The sequence below is a fragment of the Actinia tenebrosa genome, unplaced genomic scaffold (genome assembly GCF_029948245.1).
Source record: "Actinia tenebrosa isolate PJP-AT-01 unplaced genomic scaffold, QUT_ActTen_1.0 PGA_scaffold0__85_contigs__length_37466705, whole genome shotgun sequence".
NCBI lineage: Eukaryota > Metazoa > Cnidaria > Anthozoa > Actiniaria > Actiniidae > Actinia > Actinia tenebrosa.
The window spans coordinates 27634681-27662110 of NW_028292569.1; the positions used below are offsets into that span (position 1 = coordinate 27634681).

The window sequence follows — 27430 nt, forward strand, 5'->3', positions numbered from 1 at the left end:
ATCAAATTGCTTGTTCGTTTTCCCGCCTTTTTTTGCATTTGACGCTGGTGCGCAGACTAGTTACACGGGAACACAAAGACGGCCATGTTTGTTGATACTGTACTCATTGAGTTGGACATTAGCATTGAGTCGTACATGGAGAACATTTAAACGAAAAACAAAGCTTATAAATAAATTAGAAATATGAGGATTTGTCTACGACTTTACTGTATAAAAGTTCAATCTTCCTTGCCTTTCTTTGGAGTTCAAAGCAAGGCAAAAACTGGCAAAATAAGGTAAGCTTGCTACAGTGTGACTCGTACTCTTCTTACTTTGTAGTGCTTATAAAACAAAATAATTTATCTATCATACTTATACGAAAGAATAACAATAAGTAAACAGAAATTATCTTTCTTTTGTTGTTCTAGGTAAGTAGGTAGTACGACTAAAACTTGTACCAAAACTCGCCTTTGTATAATTTTACTTCGCCCGTGAAAGAAGAGTCGACGTAATAATTTAAATCGTAGTAGACACAAATTCCATTGTTTTCTTTTGTTTTACTTGGACTTTCAGTCACTAATTTTACAACTTTGGAGTCACAGGCGAAGTGAAATCACTCTAAGCTTGTTTTAGAAGCAAACTTATCAACTATAACAAGCCTAACGGTTGCTCACTATAAGCTAAATCTAAAAATATTCTATTAGATATAAGCCTGCTATCATGATATGAGCTACTTTTTGATATTAAAATAAACAAGAACTGTGTAAAACCTTGGATAGATTAAAGAGATAGTAGACTAACTAGTATTGATAAGACTATGAGTTGAAGGGCATAGACTTAGACCATCCTCCTCAGCTTACCAGCCCATCCTCTCGTGCCTCACATGCCCACCACATGGCACTTCTGAATGTGAGGGGGAATGATGGGGCTGAATCTTGGAAATTCAGAAGACATAGTATTATGATTAGTCATTCCAAGGTTGAGGAAAATTCTGGGTCAAGTATGCATTGCAGTGCATTTTGAGAATGTTTTAGGGATCAAGTAGATGCTATCTTAGGAGTGTGCCCCCAAATACGACCCTATGATGCTTTGCAATGCCAACTTGACCCACTTTTTTCCTCCACCTTGGAATGGTTTATTATAGCAAAAATGGGGAGACTAAAGCCCCACAGGCCTCTCCATATGATCTCTGTCATTTGCATCTCGTTGAAGAAAACAAGATCAGATGTTTTTATTGTCTTGCAATTTTTATTGACTTCGGCCCATCCCTTATCTGTCCTCCTTATAATCATAAATGAAATATCTATTTTAATCTATTACTAAAAAGTAATATCTTCACATGTAAAGATAACACCATTGGTGAGATTTCTTAGGAATCTCATTAAATAGTAAAAATCCACTAAAATTGTATTTCATCGACAATTATGCATTAAACAGAATATTACATGGGCAATTGGAGATACAGATTTTATCTTCTCGTGTTGAGAATATCTTACTCGTTTGTTGCACGCAGTTGCAAAATATCCCCTCAGTACTCGAAGTTAGAGTCCTTATCTCCTCGTAATATCATCTATTGGTTTTGCCCCACTACAAAACCTTTAATACAAACAGACAACTGAGGGGCACACCACAACTATGGCAAAACAAATTTTAAAAAGTCAAATCTCTTGTCATGCAAAACATTCCATTGTTCTTCCTATGGCTGCTGTAAACCCTCTAATTATTTGAAAGGCAAGTGAATACATCATCTTGAATCCACCCATGTGTTTCTTCTGTGTAAGACAAAGATGGTTATTGTACAACAATATTGATAGCCAGTTAATGATAAACTTTAGTTGAAGTGGTTGTTTTTTGATAATACTAAGTGAATGTTAGCAGCTTATATTCAATATTTGATATGGCACTGAAGTATTCTCAGAGCTTTCATAATAAGCCAGCAGTGGCCAGGGCTCCAGCTATTGCTTTGAAGTTAATTGCTGGTTACTTTTTCTTTTCCTAAAATACCTTCTGACTCTTGTATCAGATCAAAGCCAGTTACTTTAGACCTAAGAACACCGACAAAACATTGCAAAAGTCCAGAAAGTGCTAAATGAAGGGTTTGAGGAACCCTGCCACAGTAGCAGAGCTAAAGGAGCCTCCTTTAGTAAGGTAGGTTTTAGGAGGCAATAAAGTTTTATATATTAAATGCCAAATGACATCTCTCCATCTTCTATATTTTTCACTTAACCAAATACAATAGGAATCATATATAAACAAAAAGATTAATAAGACAAAGACGAGAAACAACTAAATGGTCCCAGCAAGGCTGATATCCAAAGAAAATATTATATTTTGATTTAGCATTTTTACACAAGTAAATATAATAAATCCGGCCCGCTCATTGGTCACAATTTACGTATGCTGTTATATCGCGCGCACGCGCATGCTTGTGTGTCGATTTGTGCTACTTGCAGAGCTAAATAGAATTTGAACAAAAAAAATCTCTCTCCGTTATTTATTAGATTCACTTGTGTTACAAATACTGAAACAATTATTCGCCGAAGGCAAAGTGAATATCGGGGAATAGATTGCATTCATTAGAATTCCAGCATTACTTATGCTGCCATTTCTTACATATTTCCTTATTTCAAACATCAAAGACTAATGTTAACAGGCCAAGGAAAAAGGGGGTAAAACCCTCAGGCAGGCAGACTAGATACCATGCAGAGCCTCGCACCCCAAAACACCTTTTACTCTAATCCTTTACCTAAAATTAATCTATTGAAAAGGCGTTAAGCAGGAAGGCTTTTATCATTTCCTTATTTGTTTTGCTTAATCCATGCGTTGAAAAAATCAATTGTTTTGCAGTTGGTAAAGATAAGGGGATTTATTTTGGGCAAATTGGATTGGAACCCAATTCATGAAATTTTTTGTCTACTTTAACGTTTGCGTGTATAAATAAAATGAAATATATTTACAACCTTATTTATTTTCTGTATGTTTCTTTTCCGCTGCAGATCTAGAAGCCTTTGGTTTACTAAAAACGTCAAGTTGGAAGCGCTCATTCTATGCCAAGAGCGTTATCAAAATCATACCTCTGTCAAACACGCTATTTCAACACGCGAAGTCAAAATACCCCCCTCCATAGAATAGAGAGCACCTTCATAGCCTGACACACCGCAGATCTCTTGACAATGAACTCTCATCTAAAGCCAAAGCCATTATATGGAATAGTTGTCATAACTGACATTGATTTGAATGTGTTAAGACAAAATTGTTTCCACGCCCCAGACTTGGTTGGTTGGATCTTTTCTTCTCAGCAAGAAACCACCGACGCGCAGTACATCATAATCATAACAAAAGACAAGCTTGGTGAATAAGTGTTCAACTCTGACTTCCTATATTTGTTCCTGGTGTTAATTAGGTGATATTTAAAGAAGTGCCAAACCATTGGTAAGTGATAATAATGAATTAATTCAAGTACTTTTGAAGTGGTAAGGTGTAGTAGCAGCTGAAATCCGGCGGCGGGCTCTCCGCTAAAGTGTGTGCTTAAAGTTATTTCCAACTCGAATCGTACAATGCTACGATGATTTGTTTGTAAGATGTCCATGGGGAATCAATTCATTATAATATACTTAAAGGTATAGAGCAAGTGGACATAAGCCCATAAACATATCTCTAGCTTTTAATGTCGTTTAGTCCTGCAGACACTCCATGAGTAATTGCGCCGTTATCACAAAGCAAGCAAACACTTAGCATAATCAAATATAATAGAATGAATTGAACTACATTGATTTTCTAATTCATAAAATCAATTCATTGAGACAAAATTTGTTAAACGATTAATAACACATGGTTTAATTATTTTTAAGTGCGTATCGCTTACAGTACTTCATTTGTGAAATACACAGTTAACGGTCAAAAGAAAATACAGCCTGAACATCAATAACACTCTTGTCTTATCTATATGTTGCATATTCATAATACCAGTTCGTTGATTTCGAAACTAGCTTGTTATTTGCTAACAGATTCTTCTTTAGATTCTTCTTTAGAGGAGTATCATTTAAGACACTAATCGGTAATTGCCTAAGGTGTTAAACAAATTTCAAGAGGTGCACTTTAGCACTCGCAAGTCAGTGAATATAATAATCCGTAAATAAGCCTTTAAAGATTTATCCCATACCCTGTAAACAAAATTACAGTTATCACAGCCAGATATCTCAAAGGTTTAATGGCTTCTTTAAGTGGGTCCACTTAAGTGCTACCTAGTTTACAAGCTTTCTCATTGACTATAGTTATCAGTTTCAACATAAGCTACTTGGATTATCGGCCTCTTTATACACATAGTGAACCACAATGTTATCAGAATGTTAAGTCTTTGAAAACGATTCAACCCATACTGTTTCCTAACTGATAGTACTTAATCGCAAATGTTTTTTTAAAAAATCGTACGACAATGAGTGGTATTGAAAGACGACAGTCTATACGATTCGTGCTGCGGGCAAATTCTTATTTAGTACGATCGTTATTTAATTGCATGATGGATCACTGACAAAAGAAAGTTCTGGAAAGGCATTTTGGTGTTTACTGCATGATTCCACAATTCATCTCTTATGTACTGCAAGTAAGAATCGTTAGTTTCTTAGTTTCCTATTCAAGCTCATAGTGTGCACTGTTTAATTGAAATGACCTGGAGTATAGTCTACGAGATAGCGGTGGAGATAATCAACAAGACTTTATATAGATTGGTAAAATAAACTAACTGCTCATTAAGAACCTCTATAATAATGATGATGATGATGATGATGATGATAAACAGTAGTTATAAAGCGCATTCTGTTGCTTCAATGCGCAATACTAAAACATAAGAAAAAATAACCAATATAGATATATGCATGTGTGTTCCCAGACCCGCGAAAGTGTATGTCGTACTTGGTATGAAAACTTTCGCTTGTGGAAGAAAATCTAATTACAGACTTTTGATGAGACGTTGCACTACTAATTATGTTATGGTATTGTTTACCATCAATGTTTTGCCTCACTTTTTCGTACTATCACCTAAAGTGAGGACACTCGAACCTTGAAAATTCGAGTTTATTTCATGTTATTATTTCCTGTGACTTTCTATTTCAAATCTCCTAAACAAGGGCGGATCCCGCCAAAAGTTTAGGGAGGGCTAATTGAGTTTAGGGGGAAGGGGGCTAATTGAGTTTCTTCCGTCAACACAACGGAAAACAATAAAAAAAGCATCTAATTCTTCAGGGTTTTTTTCTGCTAAAGGGGTTCAAATACACTGAGTGATCAAAATAAATCTTATTTGCAATCGATTGACTAAAGGGATAATTTACACAATGCACTTTTTTGACAAAAAGCACGGTTCGAGTGTGCTCGCTGTAACATTTAGCATATTTTGACGTCATTATATAAATTGGAATAAGTTCAGTCGTGTTGTGCTGCTCTCTTATAACATTCTATTAACACCATCATTTCATTTCCGTACTCTTTTCACTTATGCTGGCAAAACGAGGCGGGGGTCGATAAACCGTTTTTACTGGTTCCACTTACGTTTTGGAATGTTAGATAACGCACGTGTGGGAGATTGGTTGCCAGACCACATAGCTTTTTCGTCATCTTGGTATACAGGTCACTAAACAAAGACTGCAGCTACTGTTCCTTCCCTCAGGCGAATTCTTCAAGTTATCCGGCCCATTCAGGATTGATTTGTTAAAACTCAATCAGCGAGCAGAGGTTTTGCTGAAGCGAGTATGAGATGTTTTCAGTATCGACTGCTCTCACGACATAATGAACTATCCGCATTAATCAAACGGATGTCTTATTAACGATCAAATGAGAATCTAAAAAAAGGTAAAACATGAGATCCTAGCTAAGGGTTTGAATAAGGAGCGCCAGCTGAAATTTGCGCTAAAGTTATCGCTAAAAATCATGATCCACTTATTTTCCTAAAACTTCAGTTGCCATTCTAAATTTTTTTCCTAGATTCCATTTCAATTCCTTTTCCCTTCCCCCTCTCCCCAAGAGAGCCTGATACTCGGGTTAATAATGAACGAATCAAGGAGGTGTGAATAAAGAATTTGTGCGTAAATTTATCGTAGACGGACATATCATTAAGACACCGATTCTCAAACGCAGTGGTAGAACATAAACGCTCTGCGCAAAAACAAACTTTTATTTTTTTTCGTAATTTTTGTGGTAAATGTATGGTACCAATGTTCTGTTGCATTATGAGACTGATACTGAATACCTAAACGACATGAAGTGATTTTGGTTCTTGTTGATCGACAGTTGTACACGTCGAGTGAGTCCGAGGTGATCTTCTGTTTTCGTGACTTTTATAATCCTGACCCATGAGTCTATCCCATTGATGTAAGATTATTAAACCATTGTGCTGTTATCGCCGCGTTTCATAAAAGTCCCCCTTTAGGTTGAGTTTACATCTAGTAATAGCAAGGTATCATAGGTATTTGTCTTCACGAAGTTTTGCATGACAATTAAAGATAGATGCTACCAAAGGGCGTCGGGGTGGGTTTAGTATGCTAAACAAAGATGAGAATAATCTACGCATCGGGAGCCATGCCATACTAATGCTTAGTACTGACATTTTGTCGTGCTGTTCATTCGTCTTTTGCTTGGGCGCAAAATAGCCAAGTCTGTCTTCCATAAACTGAATCAGTTTATTGGCACTTATAACTGGTTGTTTGCGTATACTTGACAGATCCTGAGGATCAGAGAGGACGATTGAAATACTGAACGACGTTATCGTATTCTTCTGCTGAACAAGAACGAGCTGCGAATAAGGTAAAGTCTTTTATTTTTTATGTACTGTTCTAGTCTAAGTTATAGTTTTCCAGCTATCTCGTAAAACACTTATTTGTAGCTTAGGGCCTATAGACCTGTAAAGTCAGTATCACTAAAAAATGTAAATAAATAAAAATCCTCTGAGATGGTTTTTAAAAAACCCGTAGAAAGATACAGAGACTACGAAGGTTGTTTTAAAGATACTTGAAGTAACTGAAAAAGCAATGCGATGTTTCTAAAGCCCCGTTTACACTGGCGATTTTTGCGGCGAATTTTGCTGCAATTTTTGTGGCAATTTTCGGAAATATGAAATCTTTTGTCTCATCCTACAAAAGAGACATTCGTCTAGGAAAATCTTGGTATCCTGAAAAAAAACTTTACAAGTAAGTTCTTTGCCATTATTTATTATGGACAAAATCACAAAAAAAAAAACGGGGTGTAAACGGGGCTTAAGTTAGAACCGTCAAAAAGGCACGATTAGTCTTTAAAAGTATCAAAGCACTTAGATGGTCTTAAAAAGTTAAGAAAAGTCACTGCGTGAGATGATTTTTGAAAAATTAAAAAGGCACTAAGACTGAAAAGAGCGACGATCTCTTTTTGGGTTGAAAACCGCACTCCAGCGTTTCATTCCGAATACACGTTTCACATGCACCTGTTGGCTTTAATAAACAAAACCGTAGCACATTCCATGCACTTTTACCTTTTCTTAGGACCGAAACGGAAGTGGTTTTGTTAAACTTGACCTGGCTAAACAACGAACATCGCATTTCAACGTTTTCATCCTGTATTCCCGTTTCACGTGCGCTAGTACTCGATGATCCTCCCTGGCGCTGCAAGGCAATGGATTCGCTTTCACCTATAACCAAAACGGAAGTGGTTTTTTCAAACTTGACCTAGCTATACGAACAACATCATATTTGGAAATTTTCCACAATCCTGTATTTACCTTTCACACGTAGTGAGTTCGTCAATAACGTACCAAGGCTTTGTTTTCACAGCCGCAACACTTTGCATGCACTTTTACTTCTACTTTAGCGAAACTAAAACGGAAGTTGTTTTAGTTCACCTGGATAAACAACAATACAAAAACATCAGATTTGAACGTTTTCCATCCTATATTCCATCCTATATTCACGCATGAGTTACCCAATGAACACAGTGCTTCTCGTAACGATGGCATTGTCCTCACAGCCCCAGCACAGTGGACGGCCTCTTACCTCGTACTTAGAACCAAAACAGAAGTGGCCTCTGCTATACAAAGAACAACGTATTCGAAGAATGTTCATCCTCTATCTACCTTTCCCACGCATTAGTTCGTCAGTAACACTGCCTCTAGTACCGATGAAGCTGTTCTCACACCCGTAGTTCAGTGCACTTTCCATTGGGTCTTAACCGGAAGTGCTTTTGTCAAACTTGACCTGGCCAAGCCACAAATTACCACAGCCTCTTGTTTTGAAGGTCAAGTGGACCTTATAGTATACTTCAAGCATAACTACCTTTTTGTACAAATCAGAAAGAACATTCATGAAAACGTAGAAAAGTGAGTAAAAAATTAACAGTTATGTTACTGCTGGCAGGGTGTCCTTTGCTTTCCACCCCTCTTGGGCAAATAGTGACCACTGAAAAGTTTGAAGAATCTGTGAATTTTCTCGTTTAATATGAATTTCTTCTTCACTTTTGCTCTTGGGGTTAATGTTTAGAGTAAATATGTTTAAATCAAAAATAATAGTAACAATCTCATTTTGAAACATTATAATATGCCAGCACTTGTAGTAAATTAGTGATACCACACCAAATCAATCACTACCTAAATATTTTTTTCTAGCCTTATGTTGGCACTATATATTTTTTATACCATAACAAGCACTAGTGTTCATGCTTGTACTGTCTAAGGAGGACAACTGCAGAATGGCAAATTTCCTTTTTTCCATTTCATCATCCCCACCATGCAAGTCCAGTCTAATAAATTTTGCCTTTTAAGGTCATATAAGATTAAAAAACATTTTATCACAAGAAGACATGCTTTACTGCATTGTATTTCAAAGATTAATAATTTCACTTTTTGATTTTTGGTAACTATGCATGAATACTTGTTCATCTACTCTACACAATGCTTGGTGACAGAGCAGAAAAATGACAAGGCTGCTACTTTCATTCATGCTTCATTTGTGTCTCTTGTGCTTTAAACTTTTTACAAAATTCTGCTAACCTGGAGCAATTCTACTTCGAGGTATTAGTGAAAAATGTTAGTTTTTGTGCTGAAAAAAAATTTAATCTCTCCCAACGTTCAGGGCGTTTTATCTCAAAAACGCCTTGCTTGAATTTCCCCAAATTTTGGTATTTTGTTAATCAGCCCCAAAGAGCCTGTTTATGAAATACAAAGCTTATTAAGGCATAAACGTTGAAAGTAGAACCCATTTTTCTGCCCTGTCATGCTCGGTAGCGTCAAAAAATGCCTAAAAATGTTGTGGTAAGAAATGGATGAAACAGCTATTGAGTCCACTGTCAAATATTCCTTAGTTTTTTTAAGTCATTTAAGTGACACTTATGGGTACCCAAGGTTATGGAGGCTATCTTGCTCCATTGTTTCCTGGTTGTAGCTTAAATGAAAACTATGACTGGGAACCACTAAAGCAAGAGAGCCTTGTGAACCCAGGAAAGCTAATGGATCAATGCAATACAAAACAGACTAAGCCACTGGCAACTGCGTATCTGCTATTGTACCACGGTGTTGTTCGATACCAATACAGATCAATTCTAATAGAAGATTTCCAAGATGCGTGAACGTTTTCATAAATCTCACAGGCACAGACATCAAATCAAGGCATTTTCATGCAGTGTTCTTAAGGAACCTTTGAAAACCATTTCTACGACACTTGAAGAAAAGACTTTGTCTGAAGTGAACTATAATTTTTCAAAAAGTAATAATCATGCTACTGAACTAAAAGAAACTTCAAAGTATACCTTCATTAACCTATTTTTAAAGTTTTGTATGTGCTTTCCAATGTGCGCATGAGATCTTGCCAAATACTTTTTAATAGCTCTCCCATCTTGGAAAAGATCTATTAAGAAACTATATCGAAAATTATCTTTGAAGTATGAATTTTATTATTTGGTTTTTGCAGATAGAGTAATAAACCTCAACATCTTAATTTAGACTAATACTGCACTGTATATAATATTTATAGTATAAAAAACTCCTGAATGAAGTGAACCAGAGCAAAAGCCATTTAGCCCATGAAATAATAAAAAAAATACTTATTAACATGTAATAGTCAAATAGACACAAAAGAAGACAATGGAATGACGGCTACTAATGTGTATTAGTCTAACATCTATTTCATGGGTTTAATGACTTCACTCTACATGTTAGAAATTAATCTTCAATTATTAAAAATATAAGTATGCAGCACATACTGCACATTTTCTATCCAGTAAAATAGATTCTTGTATATAATTAAAATATTATTCCATTTTTACCATAATTTTTCAGCATCTGCTCATGCAGATTGATTCATATGAGCTTAAAATTGAAGCTAGCAAGTAGAATAACGGTTATTTCCATGCAGGTTATTCTATAATACCAATTAATTACTATAAAGTATTAGTAACATCTTATATATAGCACAGAGCAGCCTGATACATTATTTTATATTTCCTGCCTGCTAGGGTCTTAACTATAAACAGATATCTAATTTAGATATCTAATTTAGATATCTAATTTAGATACATTAGTTATACCTAATGCAAAATCTAAAAGCAGTGCCAATTAAACCAAGACTTCGACTTCTAGTTTCCTATTTGGTGGAAATAAGTACCTTTAAGATAATAATTTCAATACCCATAGGGTCAATTTGTGGGGAATCAGCTGATCTATTACCCAAAACCATTCAAATAAATGTAGAAAATGAACAAAGCATCCAGGAAATGATTTTAGCTGTTAGCAAGCAGACATCTACAACAATATGAACACTTTTAGCAGTTTGAGATTGAAGTGTTTTCACAGGAAATGGAAAAAAGAGTGTTTAACAATCAGACCTATTTTTTTAATTTTTCGATAGAAAGTACTTTTGATTTTAAACCATTTCAAATGGTTATAAAAGACTACCTAATTAATATACCCCTCAAAAAATAATATTTGATGGCTGAGACAAGTTAGATGATTAAGAAAAGCATACCTTCGATCCATAATATGAAAAAAGTTATTAAAAACAAACTGGCTAATATCCAATTTGCACAGTAGACCAAGAACCTACATGACTTAATAATTATACAGTTAACTGTAACTAAAGTTAAATTGAAACTTTTTTTCTGTTTGTAATTGTGTTACAAAAAGGGCAACCATTTCAGTGTCACACTCAAGCAGTTGCTTGGCTTTCTAGGGTCTAATCGTTATGCTAGCCTTCCTTTGACTTGATGAATTTAAGAATTCTTATCCTAATGATTTATGCTCTTAAAAAAGTTGATTATCATGATGTGGTGATGATAGTATTAATTCAGATGCCAATAAAAATGTACTTTCAAGTTGCCATTTCACTGGAACTTGACCTTTTTCGTTTGCTGGGCCTGGGCATGGTCTTGATTAATTTTTCATCTTTTATTTGTCTAAGCTCGCAAAAATAAATCAAAAAAATAATATCGATTTTCTCTTCTTTTTGTTTTGTACACTCAACACGTGTATTTCTTAACATCAAGAAAGGACTAGCAATATTACTCTCATAACTAAAAATTACTTTTGCCAAAGACCAAGATTCAGTACTCTTAATTTAGGAAGACCCATGAGTTTCTCCAAGCCACATTTCGTAACTTTCGTACATCCATAAAGATCAATGCTGGTAATAGACGTTAAATACAGAGCTATAGATTCTATAGCTTGGTCAGTAATTTGAGTACATTGTCCAATATTCAACACACGCAGTTCTCGAAGATGTCTGGTAATCGTACACAGTCCATCATCTGTTATCCTAGAAGAATTAAGTCCCAAATTCTGTAGATGATGTAGTCCATTAGATATATGGTTGAGGGCATTATCAGTTATTTTATCACAGAAACTCACGTCTAAAGACACTAAATTAAGCCCTCCAACTGCAAGATGAGCGATGCCTTCGTCGTTTACTCCCTCGCATGATCGAAGATTAAGTTCACGAAGGCTTCGAATACTTGCTAAATGCGACAGACCAGCTTCACTTATACTGCCACAAAAACTCAGATTTAAACATTCTAGGTTTGATAGCCCCTTGGAAATATGCCTCAGAGCGTTATCAGTGATCTTTTGACAGTCCTGTAAACATAAAGTTGTTAAACTCTTGTTGCCGAGGCCTTTGCTGTTGTTTGAGAGGCCGGTAAGATGAAGTATACCTGCATCAGATATATGCCGACAACTCCGTAAGTTAAGGTATCGTAGCTTTGGTAATCCCCAAGAACAAAGTAGCAGTCCAGTGTTTGTTATATTACAGCATCCAGCAAGGTCCAACAATTCAAGATTCTGAAGAAATTCAGCAATCTTTCCTAGACTAGTATCCGTGATCTGTTTGCACAAACTCAAATCTAGCACTGTCAGGGAGGGAAGACATTTGGTGAAAGCATGTCCTATGCCACTGTCCGTCACGTTGAAACATCCCTTCAGATTAAGTTTCTCGATATTTGGCAAGTTCTGCACAACATAGCTGAGACTCTTTTTCAAACTCAAGATACGGATTTTCCTAATACCACGCTTGGCGAGTGAGGGAAATAAGTACGGATTTGACCTTCTCAGTTGTAGCCTTGCCTGAACACCTCTCCACACAAGACGATTATATCCTGCTTCCCTCCATTTCTTACAAACCTGAACGACTCTACCCTTGTCTCTGACGTCCAAATAACTAAAAATCAGTGCCAGGATTTCGGGGAAAAGACAGTGAATGGTGAGTTCAAAGCTACCTTTCATGTCGCTCCGTAGCGCAAGAGCGCCGTAGGAAATTGATCGAGCATTTCAATACACTTGGGACCCTTTGTTCGGTAAAGGTCACGTGGTCTCTTGGCTATTGTTGCGTTTTAGTCAATAAACAAAACTCGATATAAGTACATCACTTTGGCTGCTTTTCCTATCCATATTCTACTTGCAGAAATGATTTAAACTTTCATTTCTTAATGTTTTTTCCACAATCATTCATTTATACCAAACATTTGTTTGAAGAAGAAAAAGATTATTTGCTTCCAAGCTAAGGTTTTCATATGCATAATAATCAGCGACCTTTTTTGGAGAAAGTCCTAGACGCATCTTTTGTGAAAAAATGGCCTTTTTTTTATTTCACTGTCGACTGACGCAAAATCAATGCTCATTCAATGCCACATGTTTTCAGAAACATAAGTCATTATTCAAAGAAAAATTCGTTGTGGTGGGTTCCAAGAAACACATGTTTTCTAAACCATAATTCGTTACATACTTTTATATTTTACCGGTACGGCAAATTCCTAGCCCTACTGTAGTCGTAACTACACGTTGTGAATCAATGGTAAACCGACAATGGAATGAATCATTTTAATATCACGGCATACGGCGTGTATGTGCTGTAAAATTTGTAACGGTCAGTACTGTACGTTTCCCACTCGTAGGAAAACAGCTATAATACTGAGTTGAACGATCATTCTACAAGCTTGCCGCCTTTTTCAACTGGCATTAATTTCAAAACGTACCGTGAGTCATTAATTTTGCTCCATGTGTTTTTTGGACCATTACTAGTTACGAGTGGTGACTGCTGGTAGAGATATGAGAGGATAAGGGTTAGAGGTGGCATAGCTGGTGGTATAGCTAATCTGGCTGTTTCGTTTGGTCTTGTTTTTAATTAGTCATATAGTATTCATTTCGTCTGCTAGTTTCATTGTGTATATATTTACTTACGGTATTATTAATTGATTCAGTCACATATGTATTGATTTAGTCAAGTCTAATAGTTTTTTTATTCCTTTCTACGGTTATAGTTAAATGTTTAATTTCTTCGGCTTCAGTTTCTGTCTTTCGATTTCTTTCTTTTTCTTTCTCCTTTTTTTTCTGTCTTTTTTCCCCTTCTTTCCTAATTTGTTTCTTCTTTCTTACTTACTTTCATTTTTTTTCTGTCTGTCTGTCTGCTTTCAGTTCCTTTCTTTTTCCTGGTTTTATTTCTTTGTCTTTCTTTCCTTCTTCCCTAATTTTTTTCTTCTTTCCTTCCTTCCTCATGTATAATCATTGCCTTTCCTTCCTTAGATATATCTTTCCCTTTTCCTCCTTCCTTCCTTTTTCTTTTTATCTTTTCTATTTATTTCGGCTTTTCTACTGGTCTTCATGCATTTACTGTCGTCTAATATCTCAACATGGCGCCAGTCTCATATATATATCCTCATCTTGAAACGATCCAAGGCACACGCCCATTAAACCAAAACAAATTCCTCCGCAAACACAAACACACCACCTTTACCATTCAGATTGTTTCTCACCTGTTCACCTGTACTTAATTTAATTTATGATTTTGCCATGAAGTTGCTTTATCAGGGTCGTGGTTATACCATATCTAATACAATACTAAATGACACATTATCTTGCAACAAAGAATCAGACCTAATTCGTTATTTTTCGCGAGATATATTATACTGAAAATTGATCAAAAGATGTTTATAACAAACGAATTAGTAGGTTTGTTACGCGGTCTCTCCTCTCTCTCGTCTCTCTGAGCCAGCTAAATTCCATAAGTAAAGATAGACGTGCCCTGCTTGGCGTGGTTTCAGGGTTGCGACCTGTATGCTTAGACGTGCCTTGACTTAGATCGGCATACCAGTGGTTGTATTTAGGATCTCAATTATTTTTTAATTTGCTGTTCTTTTTCAGAATAATAGATTCAATTTCAATAACTTATAGCTTCCATCGTTCGTAGTTATTAATAGTCGACTCCTAAAGATGCGTCATGCAGTTAACAGAGGGCCAATACGACATGCATATGGAGCTCTTTACGCTAATTTTCTAGTATTTAGGAAAAAATGCAACAAATGCGAAGTTAATTATGGTTGACTTTCGGCCGTACATGTTTTGGCGCCGTGTCTCGATTTTTTATTAAAAAGTTATGATATGCAGGAAATTGGGAGCAATGTTACGATTGTAAAATGCTTGAGGTTTCTTAGTTTAGATATAAGAAACTATTATGTCTCTTTTGAACCCTCTTCTTCTAATTCCACACTTTCAAATTAGAAGTTTCTCAATGGGCCACGTACGAGATATTAAAATTCTAGCACGATACCGAGGCTCTCCGGTATAATCTGTTCAAAATTGCATTAAACCTCAAAAGGATCACTAGATATAGTGCTGTAGATTCGATTAATAACGTTGTTTTTCCGAAAGGTAGAAATGTCGAAATGTAGGAACGTCGTACGTGGTACATTATTTTTTCCTATCAATAAATGTATTTGGTGTTTCACATGTTTCTACAATACGAGTTGCATCTCGGAATAAAGCCTTGCAATCAATTCTGTAATTAATGATATCCACTAAATCATTGATTATCAGATACATTCACTTCAGAGTGTTTTTATAAATTATGAATAGTCACGACTAGACGAATGCCATCATTCTCACATCAACAGTGTATGCAACAGCTGCAGCATCTTTGTTGCTCTTATTACTGCTGCTATACTGCTGTGGCCCGTGCGTTGCTGCCATCGCCCTCATGAGTTGCATCGCCAACATGAGTTGAGAGTTGTATATAGTGATAGTAACGTTAGCCTCTGACTAAGCAAGAAGACTCGGCGACAAATCCCCGCCGGTATCGTGATATAAAATAAAGATTTATTATTTTTAACTATACACAACCCACGACTACCGACTACAACCACACCACCACCTACTACTACTCATATAGCTGCTGATGCTGCAATGATGATAATGACGACGACGACTCCTATGAGGATTTTATGATGCTAGGAGACTTTGCAGCTTTTTCAGATCAACTTTCCCCTTATCAACAAGAAAGAGTCTTGCCAAATCGTGTAAACTGACCTTATGATCGTTATCCATCATTTTTGATTTCCCAGCCGTCTGTCCCGCCTTTTTGCCTGACTGGAGTGTCAAGCTCGTCAACGGCTAGGTAATAAGCTTTTTTAGGTGTCTATGCTTAAGGAAGTCGAAGAGCACTCTTTTCTTAGAAAGGCTGAAAGGCCGGAACAGCTAGTCATATGAGCAAAATGTGAGCTATCGTTCAAATATCAACCACTCTCCTTCTCTCCAAAAAGATAAATATCGTGACCCTTCCCATCATTCTTTCAGTCTCCTACCGTGGATGAACCGATAGATTCATCACACACAATTATACAGATTTACCTCCCTTTCTGGCTGTATAGAAAGTTGATGACACTCCCCTAGTTTGCCTCCGGCACTCCACCGCTTGTAACAAGGGAATGCTTCTTTATTTAGCTTCAATGGACATAGTATACCTTGCCCTGCCTTTCCATTGTTTCATGCTTCATGAACTAGTTTTATCATCCTCATGACATGTATTTTCATCACGTTCCACCTTTAATGACTCCAAAGGTTGTATGACTGTATATGAAAGCATAAAAGCCTGGATTTCAAAACATCATCAGTACTTTTATCTGCAGCCTTGCTCTTTTTCTTACGTCATGCATCACCTAATGTGTCAACCAAAGCTATATTAGGGGGGGGGGGGGGGGGATTTCGTTTAAAAAATTTTTGTGATCCTTTTTCGCTCTTTTCACCAGTACGATTTTTAATGCGTGATTCTTCTCGCTCTTTAAATTTGTTATATCAGATTTGTTTCTTACCTTCTTTTTATCGCTTTTCCCCATTTTTTAGCTATTTACTCAAACTGAACATTTTCTTTACGTGATTCAATTTGATTAAATGATCGTATCAACCTTGCTATCAGATCAGATATACGTATGAAGAACTTTTTCCTACCATCTTTTACTAGCTTTGTTTTATTCATATTTTTCTTTTTTTAACTAACTAAACCCTTTTACTTTACTTGAGAGTTTTTCGAAATCGTCACGCAAAATCCCCCTCCCCCGCAAAAAAATAAATATATAAAATCTCAGTATTATACCTGGTTATAGCTAATATAAAATGTAAGCCAATATAAGCGAACTATTTGTTTCGAATAAACTGAAAGTAAGCTGCTTGACTCTTGTTACCGTCTGTCATCATAGTTGTAACAACGAATAGAAAAGGCAGGCACAATCACAAGAATTTGACCCTTCATCTTTGCTTTTTCGTAGGCATTATTACTTTAAACGATTCGTGGGGGTAGACGGGGTTGCGGTTTGCACTCGCAAATGGTATGCATTTTTTTCTCTACTTCAATAACCTTCACTACTGTCACGCTCGCTCGTTTCATCTCCAGTAGGGTCATCTCAATAACTTCACTCTTCTCAATTAGTAAATTTTGCAAGGAAGGCGTGAAAAATTGCAGAATATAATTTCAAAGTTCAATGTTTTCTTCTACAGAAAGATAACAAAAAGATATCCTCGTTATGTTATTGGTAATCAGAACGCCAATCCTAATCTGTAATATTTTGAACTTCTTTGCCTTGGTATACGATTTTATACGTTACTATTTCATGCTATTTAGTAGATCAAGGAGGTTTTTATAACTACCTGGATAGGTTTATTTGAGGGGAAAGAGATCCGGAATTCTCTTGAATTATCAAATGGGGAGATTGACCACCTCGGCTCCAAGTCGCTTCTCACTGAAAAAGGCCTTTTTTACAATTTTGCAACATTATAAGCTTTTTGTACCCAGTTCACACTTTGAGTTTCCCTTTTATATAGAAGATCAAGGGCGGATCCAGCCAAAATTTTAGGGGGGGGGGGGGCTAATTGAGTTGAGGGGGGAGGGGGGTTAATTTCTTCCTTCAACACAACGGAAAACAATTTTAAAAAATCATCTAATTCTTCAGTTTTGTTTTGTTTTTTTTTCTGCTGAAGGGGAATTCAGCCCCCCTTTGCCCCCTCCCCCCCCCTTCCCCCCCCCCCCCCCCCCTGGATCCGCCCTTTAAGATAGCCAGTTAGAAGCAGATTAACATTAGCAGAAATAAAAGTTAAAAACTTGAAGAACAGGCGTTTATAGACCCTGGTAGATGCTGAGGTAAGCACAAATTTAAGACAATAATAAAATGTCATTGTGTTTAATGATCTTAATTAACATCCCTAACTCAATCTTAATGGAGGAAATAATAGCCAAATTCCTGCAGCGATGGAATGTTCTTTTCAGGATAGAATTTTCATTTCCCATGATAATTTCTGCCTATTTCGGTTGGGCTTTTTATCCTGTTGTTCCAAGGGTGGGGTTGTTGACAATATTTGTCAAATCGTATCCCATCATAACCCTAAAATCCATGAGAAAGCTGTCCTTCTTTCTGCAACCATCTTTAATGCATGATATTCACCGGAACCGGTCTTTTTTGATGTCAGGAGAAATATATACGTATTCGCATCAACCCTAGACGAAAACGTAAGACGAACCGGGAACATAATTCCATTTGGGAAGCAAGAAATATTTGTCTGAATTTCGAGCCACCAGGGCTGGTTGGATATCTTATCATGATATCTGTCTATGGCCATCAAGAAAAATACAGCAGCAGACAAAACCGATCAATTCTGAAGAATTAAAACTTAAGAGACTAGCCTTTTAAGAATTAGTTAATTAATACGTCGTAAGGAAGTCGATTTGATAGATTGCGTGTTTGATATGACCACATACAATCTTTCAATAAGATATCTGCAAACTCCTTCTAAATGCAATCGGGATGAGAATAGAGGCTATCTCTTCGACTGTTGCTCCAAGTAGGAGATTAGATTTGTCACACTACTGAGAAAAAAATGCCAAAGAAATCATTTGCGTGCCTTTTGTTCTGTATTGACATAACTGATCAGTGTTGCCGGGACAGCGTGTGCGGTGAGAATGTGCTATCGCGGTCATATCATTCTAACGAGCGATGGAGGAATTCCACGACGGCACTACTGCAATCAATCAAGTTACTTAGTCACCAACATTAGATGTCTAGGATTCCTGATTCTAGAATATTTTCACAACACAAAATGCCTTCATGCCTGCTAAATTTCCACCTTAAAGTTGTTCAAAATAGATACTCACAATGTAAGAGTCACTCCCTCAAAGATGGTCAAACCTATTGGTGTATTTCTTCTGGCTAAGCCCACAAACCGGCGCCGTACGGAATAGTTCAACTAGATAACTAACGTTACATTCAATATGCTGATAGCAAATACTTGTAACATTAATAAGGACTATACGTGTCATCTCGTTAACAGTAAATAATAGGTTAATGAAATATAATATATACATATTTCATCTTATAAACAAACTTTCTCGAATAAGATCGTTCGCTCTTTTTGACAGTTCTTGAATAGTTCCGGTGCAACGTCTGTGAATCTTAACTATGGTAAATCCTCAAGGAAAAGTGCCGCGTTACGTAACAGATTCATTTTATATTGGTGCAACCAAGTGCTAAATAAAAACATTTATTTTAATTCTTACTAAAAACAATTAACACAAAATAAACAAAAGCCTTTTCCTGGGGCATTATTTCCAATTCTTCCTTTATTGATACATTTGGAGAAAACAGAACAGGCAAGTGCGTCAATATTCTAAGTTGGCTGCAGGGAGAAAATCTGCAACATCCTTCTTGGATGTTTTTTTTTTCTTTTTTTTGCCGCCTTAGACATTATTACTGGTACGACATCCTTGTTGGACCGTCTTCATTTGCGTGTGCTTTGGTAGGTGCATGTATTTTGGTTTGCCGGCTTAAACTGCATTCTTACTAGTATGACATCCTCATTGTGGAACGTCTGTGCATGTCTTTTGGTTTTGCCGCCCTAGGACATTGCTACTTGCCTGACATCCTTCTTGGGACGTCAGTTTTTGCCAGTCTCTTCGTAGGTTTCTTTTGGTTTGCCGCCCTAGGACATTGCTACTGGTATGACATCCTTCTTGGGACGTCTTCACTTTGCGTGTCTCTACGTAGGTGTCTTTTAATTTGCCGCTCCAGGACATTGTTACTGGTCTGGTTTGTTTCCACCGCCTCGGGTTTGCAGGAAGGTGCGGTAGCCGACGCCTACCTTAAGGCAGGTGCCGACAGGAACACGAATTCGTGCCTCCAACATCGACGTGACTCGTGGTCTTGAGCACATTAGCGTCTTCTCAAAACTAGCTAATTCCACTTCGAACAGCTCCACTCCAATTGACAAGGATTCAGGCCATGAATTACTAGTGTCACGTCTTTGGACCCTAACCTTATGGAGATAAACCTTTTTCATGATGTTTGGAAATTCTTTTCCATCTTTCTCGATATGATTGACATCAACATGATCACAGGTTTGCGTACTTATACCCCCCAACTGACACACCCTGCGTGCACTACACGAGATATATAAATATATAAAACATTTTCTTAATAGGAAATACTTTTACTTATAACTCCAAGGCTCTAAGAAAAAGTAAACAAATCGTTATCTAAGTTCAATGATGCTCTCTTAAATAAAAAAATGTCAATTATGTTCTGCGCCATGTGTCCCTAGACGGTTATCTCCACGAGCGATTGTAATGTCAGCGCTTGAAAACTCAAGTTTCTTCTTCATCTCAAATTCAACTAAAAGTTATCAATCTCCACAAGTTTTCTCTTAACCTTGGTGACCAATCAGAAATGTTAACTGGCCATCTTTGAAGTGATCTCTGTAAGACGCGTAGAAGGACACTTTTCATTATTTTAAAAGAAAACATCGTCATTCATGATTAAGGGCATTGTGTTCGGGAAATGTCTTTTAACTCCTCTCTGAACCCAGTCACCTTGATGTTTGATTATGCGCAGGGTATTTATTTATTTTCCTTACTTTGAAATATGTCTTGATTTTGTGGAAAGCCGATAAGATCTTGGATTGATAATAAGAGAGGAAATCTCTTGTCCAACCTTCAATATTTCGTTGTCTTGAAAGACTGGATTGTACATATTGTTTTTTATCAAAAGTCTACTTGACAGACAGCTCTTAGTCTGAACTATTTGATTACAGCCAAATAAGGATCAGAGCTAAAAGAAAACTAACAGACTCTCAGTGACGTTTTCACTTGTTGTGACACTCTTGCCTATTTAGTCGAACACCGTGATAGCCAACCGGCATTCTTTTAGCATTACCTATAGCTGGAAGCAAGGAAAGTGCGCAACTGGCTTAGCAGGATTTAGCTGACCGAGCTATCTATAAATCCGTTAATAGCCTTAGGGTAGCAGACGTTGTCCCCCTCAGAGGAATCCATCATCTAATTGCATAATGTGTAACCAAGAGAGCAGACGATTAACTTGCGTTCATGAGGACGAAGATGACAGTATGCAACCGCCAGGGGTTAGTCAGCCTTTGCTCGTTTTCGCGCAAGATCTGTGTGTTTCCGTGGCGCCATTATAGTATCTTTATGCTATTTATTCCAATCATCTTTAAGAGTCTTACTCATCATCCACTTCAAACTTATATCTACTCAGTTCGATTTAGGTCGTTAATATAATACTCTTGTTCTAAAGATTAATGCCACAACTACAATATTATACTGATCTGACCATGACAATCTAATGATCGACGGAATACTACACAGGAATGGTCTGTATTTGACTCTGTAAACAACAGTCAATTATATCCATTTCCTTTTCCCCGGATTAGATAAACATTATGTGATAATCCTAAGACTTACTTATTTTCTTAAGGACTTTCAAGGTTCACAACTTTTCCCCCTCGGGTTTTCAGTATTTTTTGGCTTGACGTACAACCGTAGAAAGCTTTGTGCGTCCTTATCATTCATTGCTCGTTAACTTGTTTACACTCGAGCAAGGCAACGCTTCGTTTAACGACTGTTGAGACGTGCTTGACCAAAAAATTCCCGACCAGCCCAGCCATTAATTCTGTTGTTAGCTTCGTTTTATGGCCAAGATTAAACAACTGTTTCTTGTAGTTGTAATGGTAATCGACTAGGCGTTGATACGCCGTCATTTCCGTTCGAAGCAAAACCAAATGTACCGAAGACTCTTTCAAAAGGCTTGGGCCGAATCTCCGGGGCTTGCGCCTCAGTGGATTACCTTTGAAGCATATTTACAGCATCTGCAATTAATAAATTTAGGAAATACTCAGAATACATAGGTCGGGATCAAATCAAACGTCCGCCAATCAGAACTTTGCACAAAATATCACCAAGTTACCTATTTTATATACGAAGTGCACGTGTTAAAACGATTAGTTTTATTACCGAGTCGAGTGACCGGAGCAATCAGTACTGAAGACTGAGCAAGCTGAGTTTATTGTTATATACTTTCGTTCTAGGAATTTCAAAGTTTCATCATGAGAGCAGGAAGAAGGATCAGGAAGGTGCCTGTGTTCTTGTTGGCTATGATGCTAACTTCGGTTTTCCATGCCGGTCATTCTGTATGGTGAGAAATCATAATTTGTTTATGTATTCTCTATTAAATCCTTGATGTTTCTCCAGCTGTTATTCTTCTCGCCCTCATGCTGATATGCGCTTGATTTACGATACACCGAGAAACTATAAACACGGTATCCAGCTCTATCATTTCAAGTTCCTATCTATTGTATAAGGATACTAAGTGTACGGGATTGTTTTGGTCTTGATGAAGTCATAAAGGATACCGTAAAGTATTTTATAAGCGCTAGTCTTCCTTCCCATGTTTTTTCAATATGCGGGTTGTGGGTCACTTTCGCACGCCTATGAAACGCTAATGATTTTATAATTTTTCCACTGCCAATTACCCGTAAATTGCCCAGCTAAGCATTAAATTTCAGCATTTTTGCTTTCTTTTCTCAGGTCTTTCAACATCCCCCATCAAGCATACATAATTTCTTTGATTCCTGGGATCTGTCCAAACCTCATTGGTCTTTCAGCTGAACAGATCAAAATTTGCTTTGAGAAGAGGGAGCAAATCGTAAATGTTGGAACTGGGGCCAAGATGGCTATTAAAGAATGCCAATTCCAATTTCAATACCGTCGCTGGAACTGCTCCATGCCTGACAAAGACAAGGGCGCATTCCTTGAGCGCATCACCCGCCAAAGTAAGTTTTTTAACGTTTTTATATACTGGTTTGAAAATCGATTATACTTGCAGTAAATAGCTTGTCAAAACAGCGTAAAATAGACTAGTTTAGAACCTATTTGAACACATGGGCAAGGCATCGGTAAAAAGATCCAGTTAAATGACATGCAGTCTGTTTCCAATAATTACTTCATTATGACCATCAATTATATGCACCATTTGCTACTAGTTAAGCATGTATTCAGAGCCTCTAAGTCTTCTCTGCATGTGAAACCGTATATCGTATGTACCGCTATATCATAGATAAAAAATCATCTTAATAACCTAATGATACACCAACCTCATAACTATAATTTGCGCTCTGTAGTTCGTTAAGAAGGAATTCGTGTCATCATTTGTGACTCTTCCTGACGTTCTGAAAACACTTACAAATCTCGTGCTTAGGCTTCAAGTTTAAAAGACACCTTATTTTCAACTGTATCAAAAGGGAAGAGCTCGTCGGCACTAAAGTACTCGACCAGCATCAGCCTGCGGTAGACCCAATGCCGTTAATATAGAGCCTCGAGCATTGGACTTGTGTCGACATTGCTAAGATGTCTTAAACCGACCTCCTCGACCCACGACCGGCTTTAATTACCTTTCTTGTCATTTCGAGTGTGTCTCTACTGATTACTTCTTCAGGGAAATAATAATCAAAATTATAAATCCGACTATTATTGACTTTCAATCAGAAATAAATTGATAATGTAAGTAGTGGCGTCTATAGTAAAATGTGTGACTAGATAGGAAATGTGGTTTTGTTTTGATATCGTCAATAATAGCTGGGGTAAATCAAAACAAAGATTCCCATTTTTACTTTTCTTCTCATTCGTGAAGCATTTGTCGTTTTGATTGAGTTAGACCTATTTCAGAATCAAAAATGCGCCCACTAAAATTTTCAATCAATAACACAATTCAAGCTAAAATTTTAAATATGCTACACAGTTTACCATACAAGGTTCTGGTAACGAAATTCTTGTCAGAAATACTGGAGTGAAAGGGATTGAAATGAGATAGTGGTTCCTTTATTTAATCCTACTATAAAGTTTCATCAAGGAGCTTTGACTGGGCATGTTACTTAACAATTGCGCAAAGCCAACTACTATTCATTGACTATGACAAGGGTGTTGTTGTTGAGGTTTCATAGTTTTAATACTGTTAAATTCATTGTTTAATTGTTAAACCACAACCCGCAAACGCGTACAGCGCCCTCTACGCATCACTTTGACTTTGCCAACACTTGTCCCGTCAGAGACTCTTATTGAGAGTATAAGCTGGAAAATTTTTTAGCTCACCAAAGGTATTATTCTTCTTCTTCATGAAACATCTAACATAAGGATGATTTATAGGAACTAGTATTTATAAAAATAGTTTTATCCGATTAAAAGATAGTCACAAGAGGGTCCTTGACCCACTGAAGAGTGTCCACTCGAATTGAAAAGCGTGTTAGATTAGTGGGATGTTGATCTGGTACTTGATTGATTATCATTAAACAAGTGTTTTACTGCCCATAACACAAATCCTCTTGGACTACAGAAAGTCATGGAGATCTACCTAGGTGGCCATCGTTGTAAAGGTTTTTTATCACATAATATCTTTGTGAAAATATCTGAATGAATTTGTCGATGCTTTTCTTGAGGTGTTCAATTCGCATACTTGTCATGTTCTCATGATAAATGCTTAACAAATAAAATGTCAGAAATCAGAGTCAATGCAGATTACTTCAGCAATGATTTTAATGAAAGATGTTGTTTATCAGTTGATACTATAAACGTTTTCTCCAGTGTTTTTTATTATTTATTTCTTATTGCACGAATGTTTTAGAAAACAAAGTCAACTTTTCTGGAAGGTTATGGATCACTTACAGCTAATGCAAAGTAATGCTTTGTTTCATAACTATGTAATGACTAATGCAGCGCCATGTCATTTATATAGGCAGAGTCGAGGAAGCCATGCACGGCAGATAAAATATATTTGTCACTAATATAGCTTACAGGAAAAACAAGCCATGATTTATGCACGGAATATTTAGTCAAAAATTCGTCTACATAAAGAAAATAAAACTTGTTGAAGTAAATGACAACACAGTTCACAATTGAGAGGAAAACATTGTCATAATCCAGGTACACGAGAAGCAGCACTCACATATGCTATCTCATCGGCTGGTGCAATGTGGGCGTTAGCAAAGGCGTGTGCAGAAGGAAACCTCAGTACAGCGGTCTGCGGATGTAGCAGTGAAGCACGACCTGCAGATCTAGCAAAGGAATTTATGTGGGGTGGCTGTGGAGATAATTTGATCTATGCAGAAAAGTTTACCAAAAAGTTTACGGATGCTGCTGAAGAAAGCATGCCCTCTTCTGGGAAACGTGCGAAGGATGCTAAAACCTTGGCGAAACTGCATGCTAAAATCTTGATGAATCTGCATAATAACAAAATTGGTAGAATGGTACGTATATCCTTATATGGTGAGATTTGCTCAATCAGACAGTGGTATGTCTTTTTTTGATCACACTAAGATACCAATCCCATGTGGAATGTACATGATGCAGTGTTGTCAGCAATACGAATTGAAAGATTAATTTTTACTCCGGAAACGTTAAATCCTCTCAAATTCTTTACCCACGCAGCATTAGTGTCAAACGTAAGGTTGCCCATTTTTTCAGTGCTTGGTTATCATTTAAAGTATCTCTTCCAATCCTCTAATCAAGTGACCGACTTGGAATCTATTATGACCATGTACTTGCTCATTTAACATCGATTCACTTAGCAAAGTCTTTGTTATTCAATATTTACCAGGTTGTCGTTGAAAAGTCTGTGATTGAATGCAAATGCCATGGCGTTTCTGGTTCTTGTAGTCTAAAGACGTGTTGGAGACAAGTTTCTGCTTTCCGCGAAGTTGGCAATACTTTGCACGACAAATACGACGCCGCGATCCATGTGGAACTCGGAAGAGAACTCGGAAGAAAACTCCTTTTACCAAAGAGAAAAAGAAGAGCATATAAAAGGCAGCTTCCTTCTACTAAGTCTGAGCTAGTGTTCTTAGAATCCTCGCCGAATTTTTGCTTTCGGGATCCAAAGCATGGCACCCTCGGGACTCGCGGAAGGAAGTGTATTAAAGATGCGCCAGGTACAGAAGGCTGCAAGCTCCTTTGCTGTGACAAAGGATACAATACCAGAATTGATCTTGAAGAGAAACGCTGCAAGTGCAAGTTTTATTGGTGTTGCCAAGTACGATGTAAAGTTTGCAAGGCAAATGTTACGGTTCATACATGTAACTGATGCAAAGATGATGCAAGTCGGTTCATCCAGTTGCATTCATTTTGTTCCACTGCAAAAATCATCACCATTTCTCAAGATACTGGAAGTGACCATATTGACTTTAAAAGCAATTATTGTAATCTCTTTCGGACATTTTTATTTGATGAACTTTAGACAGTTGGGCGTGTAAAGTGTAGTGTTATTTGCTACACCAGATAGATATTTATGACGTTATTGTGTGGAAATGTTTTTGTCTGACTCGGACAGCATGCATTGTGCCTGTCAGTCATTCAAGTCCAACCATAGTTCAACCGTCCTCTGCTTCGTGAGTGCATGAGCATGCACTTACCTGCCCTCAGTCATACTGACACGGTAGATATGAGCAAAATGAATGGGGCTGCCATATAATTGCACCTTCATGGTTCACGGTACTATAGAATCCCTTGACCCAACAAGCCTATTCGTTTTGTTGTGTTCAAACTGAAATTGAGATTCATGTTGAGTCTTTTTGACTATTTTAAAACGGTAGGATGAGAAATGCAGTCAAAATAACCCATGTCTTCTCCTTTTTTGAATCGAGAGGTTTTCCCTTTTTCTATAGTTGTTACGAATCAAGAGAGATCAGGAAAGTGAAGACAACTGTGAACCATAAGTCCTTGTGCAAAAAGACATTCATTTATCATTTTTGCCGCTCACCGCATTTATTTTAGGAATATAAGATGCGCGCGTCTCTGTCTTGTGATATAAACACGCCGCCTGGGAGCTGCAGAGCACGAGAGAAGCAAGCTTAGGAACATGAGGCGTAGCCGAGTGTTTCATTTCTTTTCGAGTGCTCTACAGCTCCCAGAGTGTTTACATGACAGTACATAGATATAAGCAGGTGTTTTATGTTGCTTTTATAGAATAATTTTAAACGATTTTTCTCTGTCCTCCGGCATAAACACGGTAGCCAGCCTATCCATCATCGCGCGCGTCATATTTCAATATTTTATAAATAGTTATATTAAAAAAATCCACGTAAAAATACAGTGAAATAATCGACACAATGGCTGTGTAAAACCGAGTCTCAGGGGGCTATTATATCACTAGTTTTAGTACTTTAACTTTCTTCCTCAACGTTTTTACTGGTTAAAATCTTTTGTGAATTTCTTATCTGGACAAACACAAACAAATAGTTTGTGTCTATTCAAATTCTTTCTTTTTTATTCAATTTTATTCCGTCTCGTGTCTAAAGATGTCATCACCGTATTGTAAATACCAGTATTTTGAAAATAAAATAAATTATGTAGGTTCGATACAA

At 37.0% G+C, this 27430-nt stretch overlaps 2 protein-coding genes across 6 annotated transcripts; one reads left to right on the plus strand and one right to left on the minus strand.

The window, feature by feature from the left end:
* Positions 1-3268: 3268 nt before the first annotated feature.
* On the plus strand, positions 3269-27430 carry LOC116306338 (protein Wnt-5b). 4 transcript variants are annotated; one of them, XM_031716377.2, is made up of 6 exons: positions 3269-3411; positions 6692-6774; positions 22109-22215; positions 22608-22852; positions 24996-25318; positions 25669-27430. In XM_031716377.2, the coding sequence occupies exons 3-6, from the start codon at positions 22127-22129 to the stop codon at positions 26149-26151; spliced, it is 1140 nt and encodes a 379-aa protein (XP_031572237.1). In that variant the 5' UTR covers positions 3269-3411; positions 6692-6774; positions 22109-22126; the 3' UTR covers positions 26152-27430. The 4 variants fall into 4 exon arrangements, with proteins under 4 accessions (XP_031572237.1, XP_031572239.1, XP_088894805.1 ...); XM_031716379.2 differs by lacking the exon at positions 3269-3411 and adding an exon at positions 5667-5823; XM_089038679.1 differs by lacking the exons at positions 3269-3411; positions 6692-6774 and adding an exon at positions 8233-8314.
* LOC116306339 (F-box/LRR-repeat protein 14-like) lies at positions 6771-12863 on the minus strand. Of its 2 annotated transcripts, none has more exons than XM_031716381.2 (3): positions 7992-12863; positions 7721-7840; positions 6771-7630 (listed from the first exon to the last, which is right to left on the minus strand). In XM_031716381.2, exon 1 carries the CDS (start codon positions 12698-12700, stop codon positions 11504-11506), a length of 1197 nt encoding a protein of 398 aa, XP_031572241.1. In that variant the 5' UTR covers positions 12701-12863; the 3' UTR covers positions 6771-7630; positions 7721-7840; positions 7992-11503. The 2 variants fall into 2 exon arrangements, with proteins under 2 accessions (XP_031572241.1, XP_088894792.1); XM_089038666.1 differs by having other exon boundaries at positions 7921-12739.

Bases quoted from the DNA above. Each gene is read 5' to 3' on its own strand.
- LOC116306339 (XM_031716381.2), bottom strand. From the start codon at position 12,700: ATGAAAGGTAGCTTTGAACTCACCATTCACTGTCTTTTCCCCGAAATC.
- LOC116306338 (XM_031716376.2), top strand. From the start codon at position 21,074: ATGTGTAACCAAGAGAGCAGACGATTAACTTGCGTTCATGAGGACGAA. The intron at 22,216-22,607 runs GTGAGAAATCAT...TTCTTTTCTCAG, and splicing joins CATGCCGGTCATTCTGTATG to GTCTTTCAACATCCCCCATC. The intron at 25,319-25,668 runs GTACGTATATCC...AATATTTACCAG, and splicing joins ATAACAAAATTGGTAGAATG to GTTGTCGTTGAAAAGTCTGT.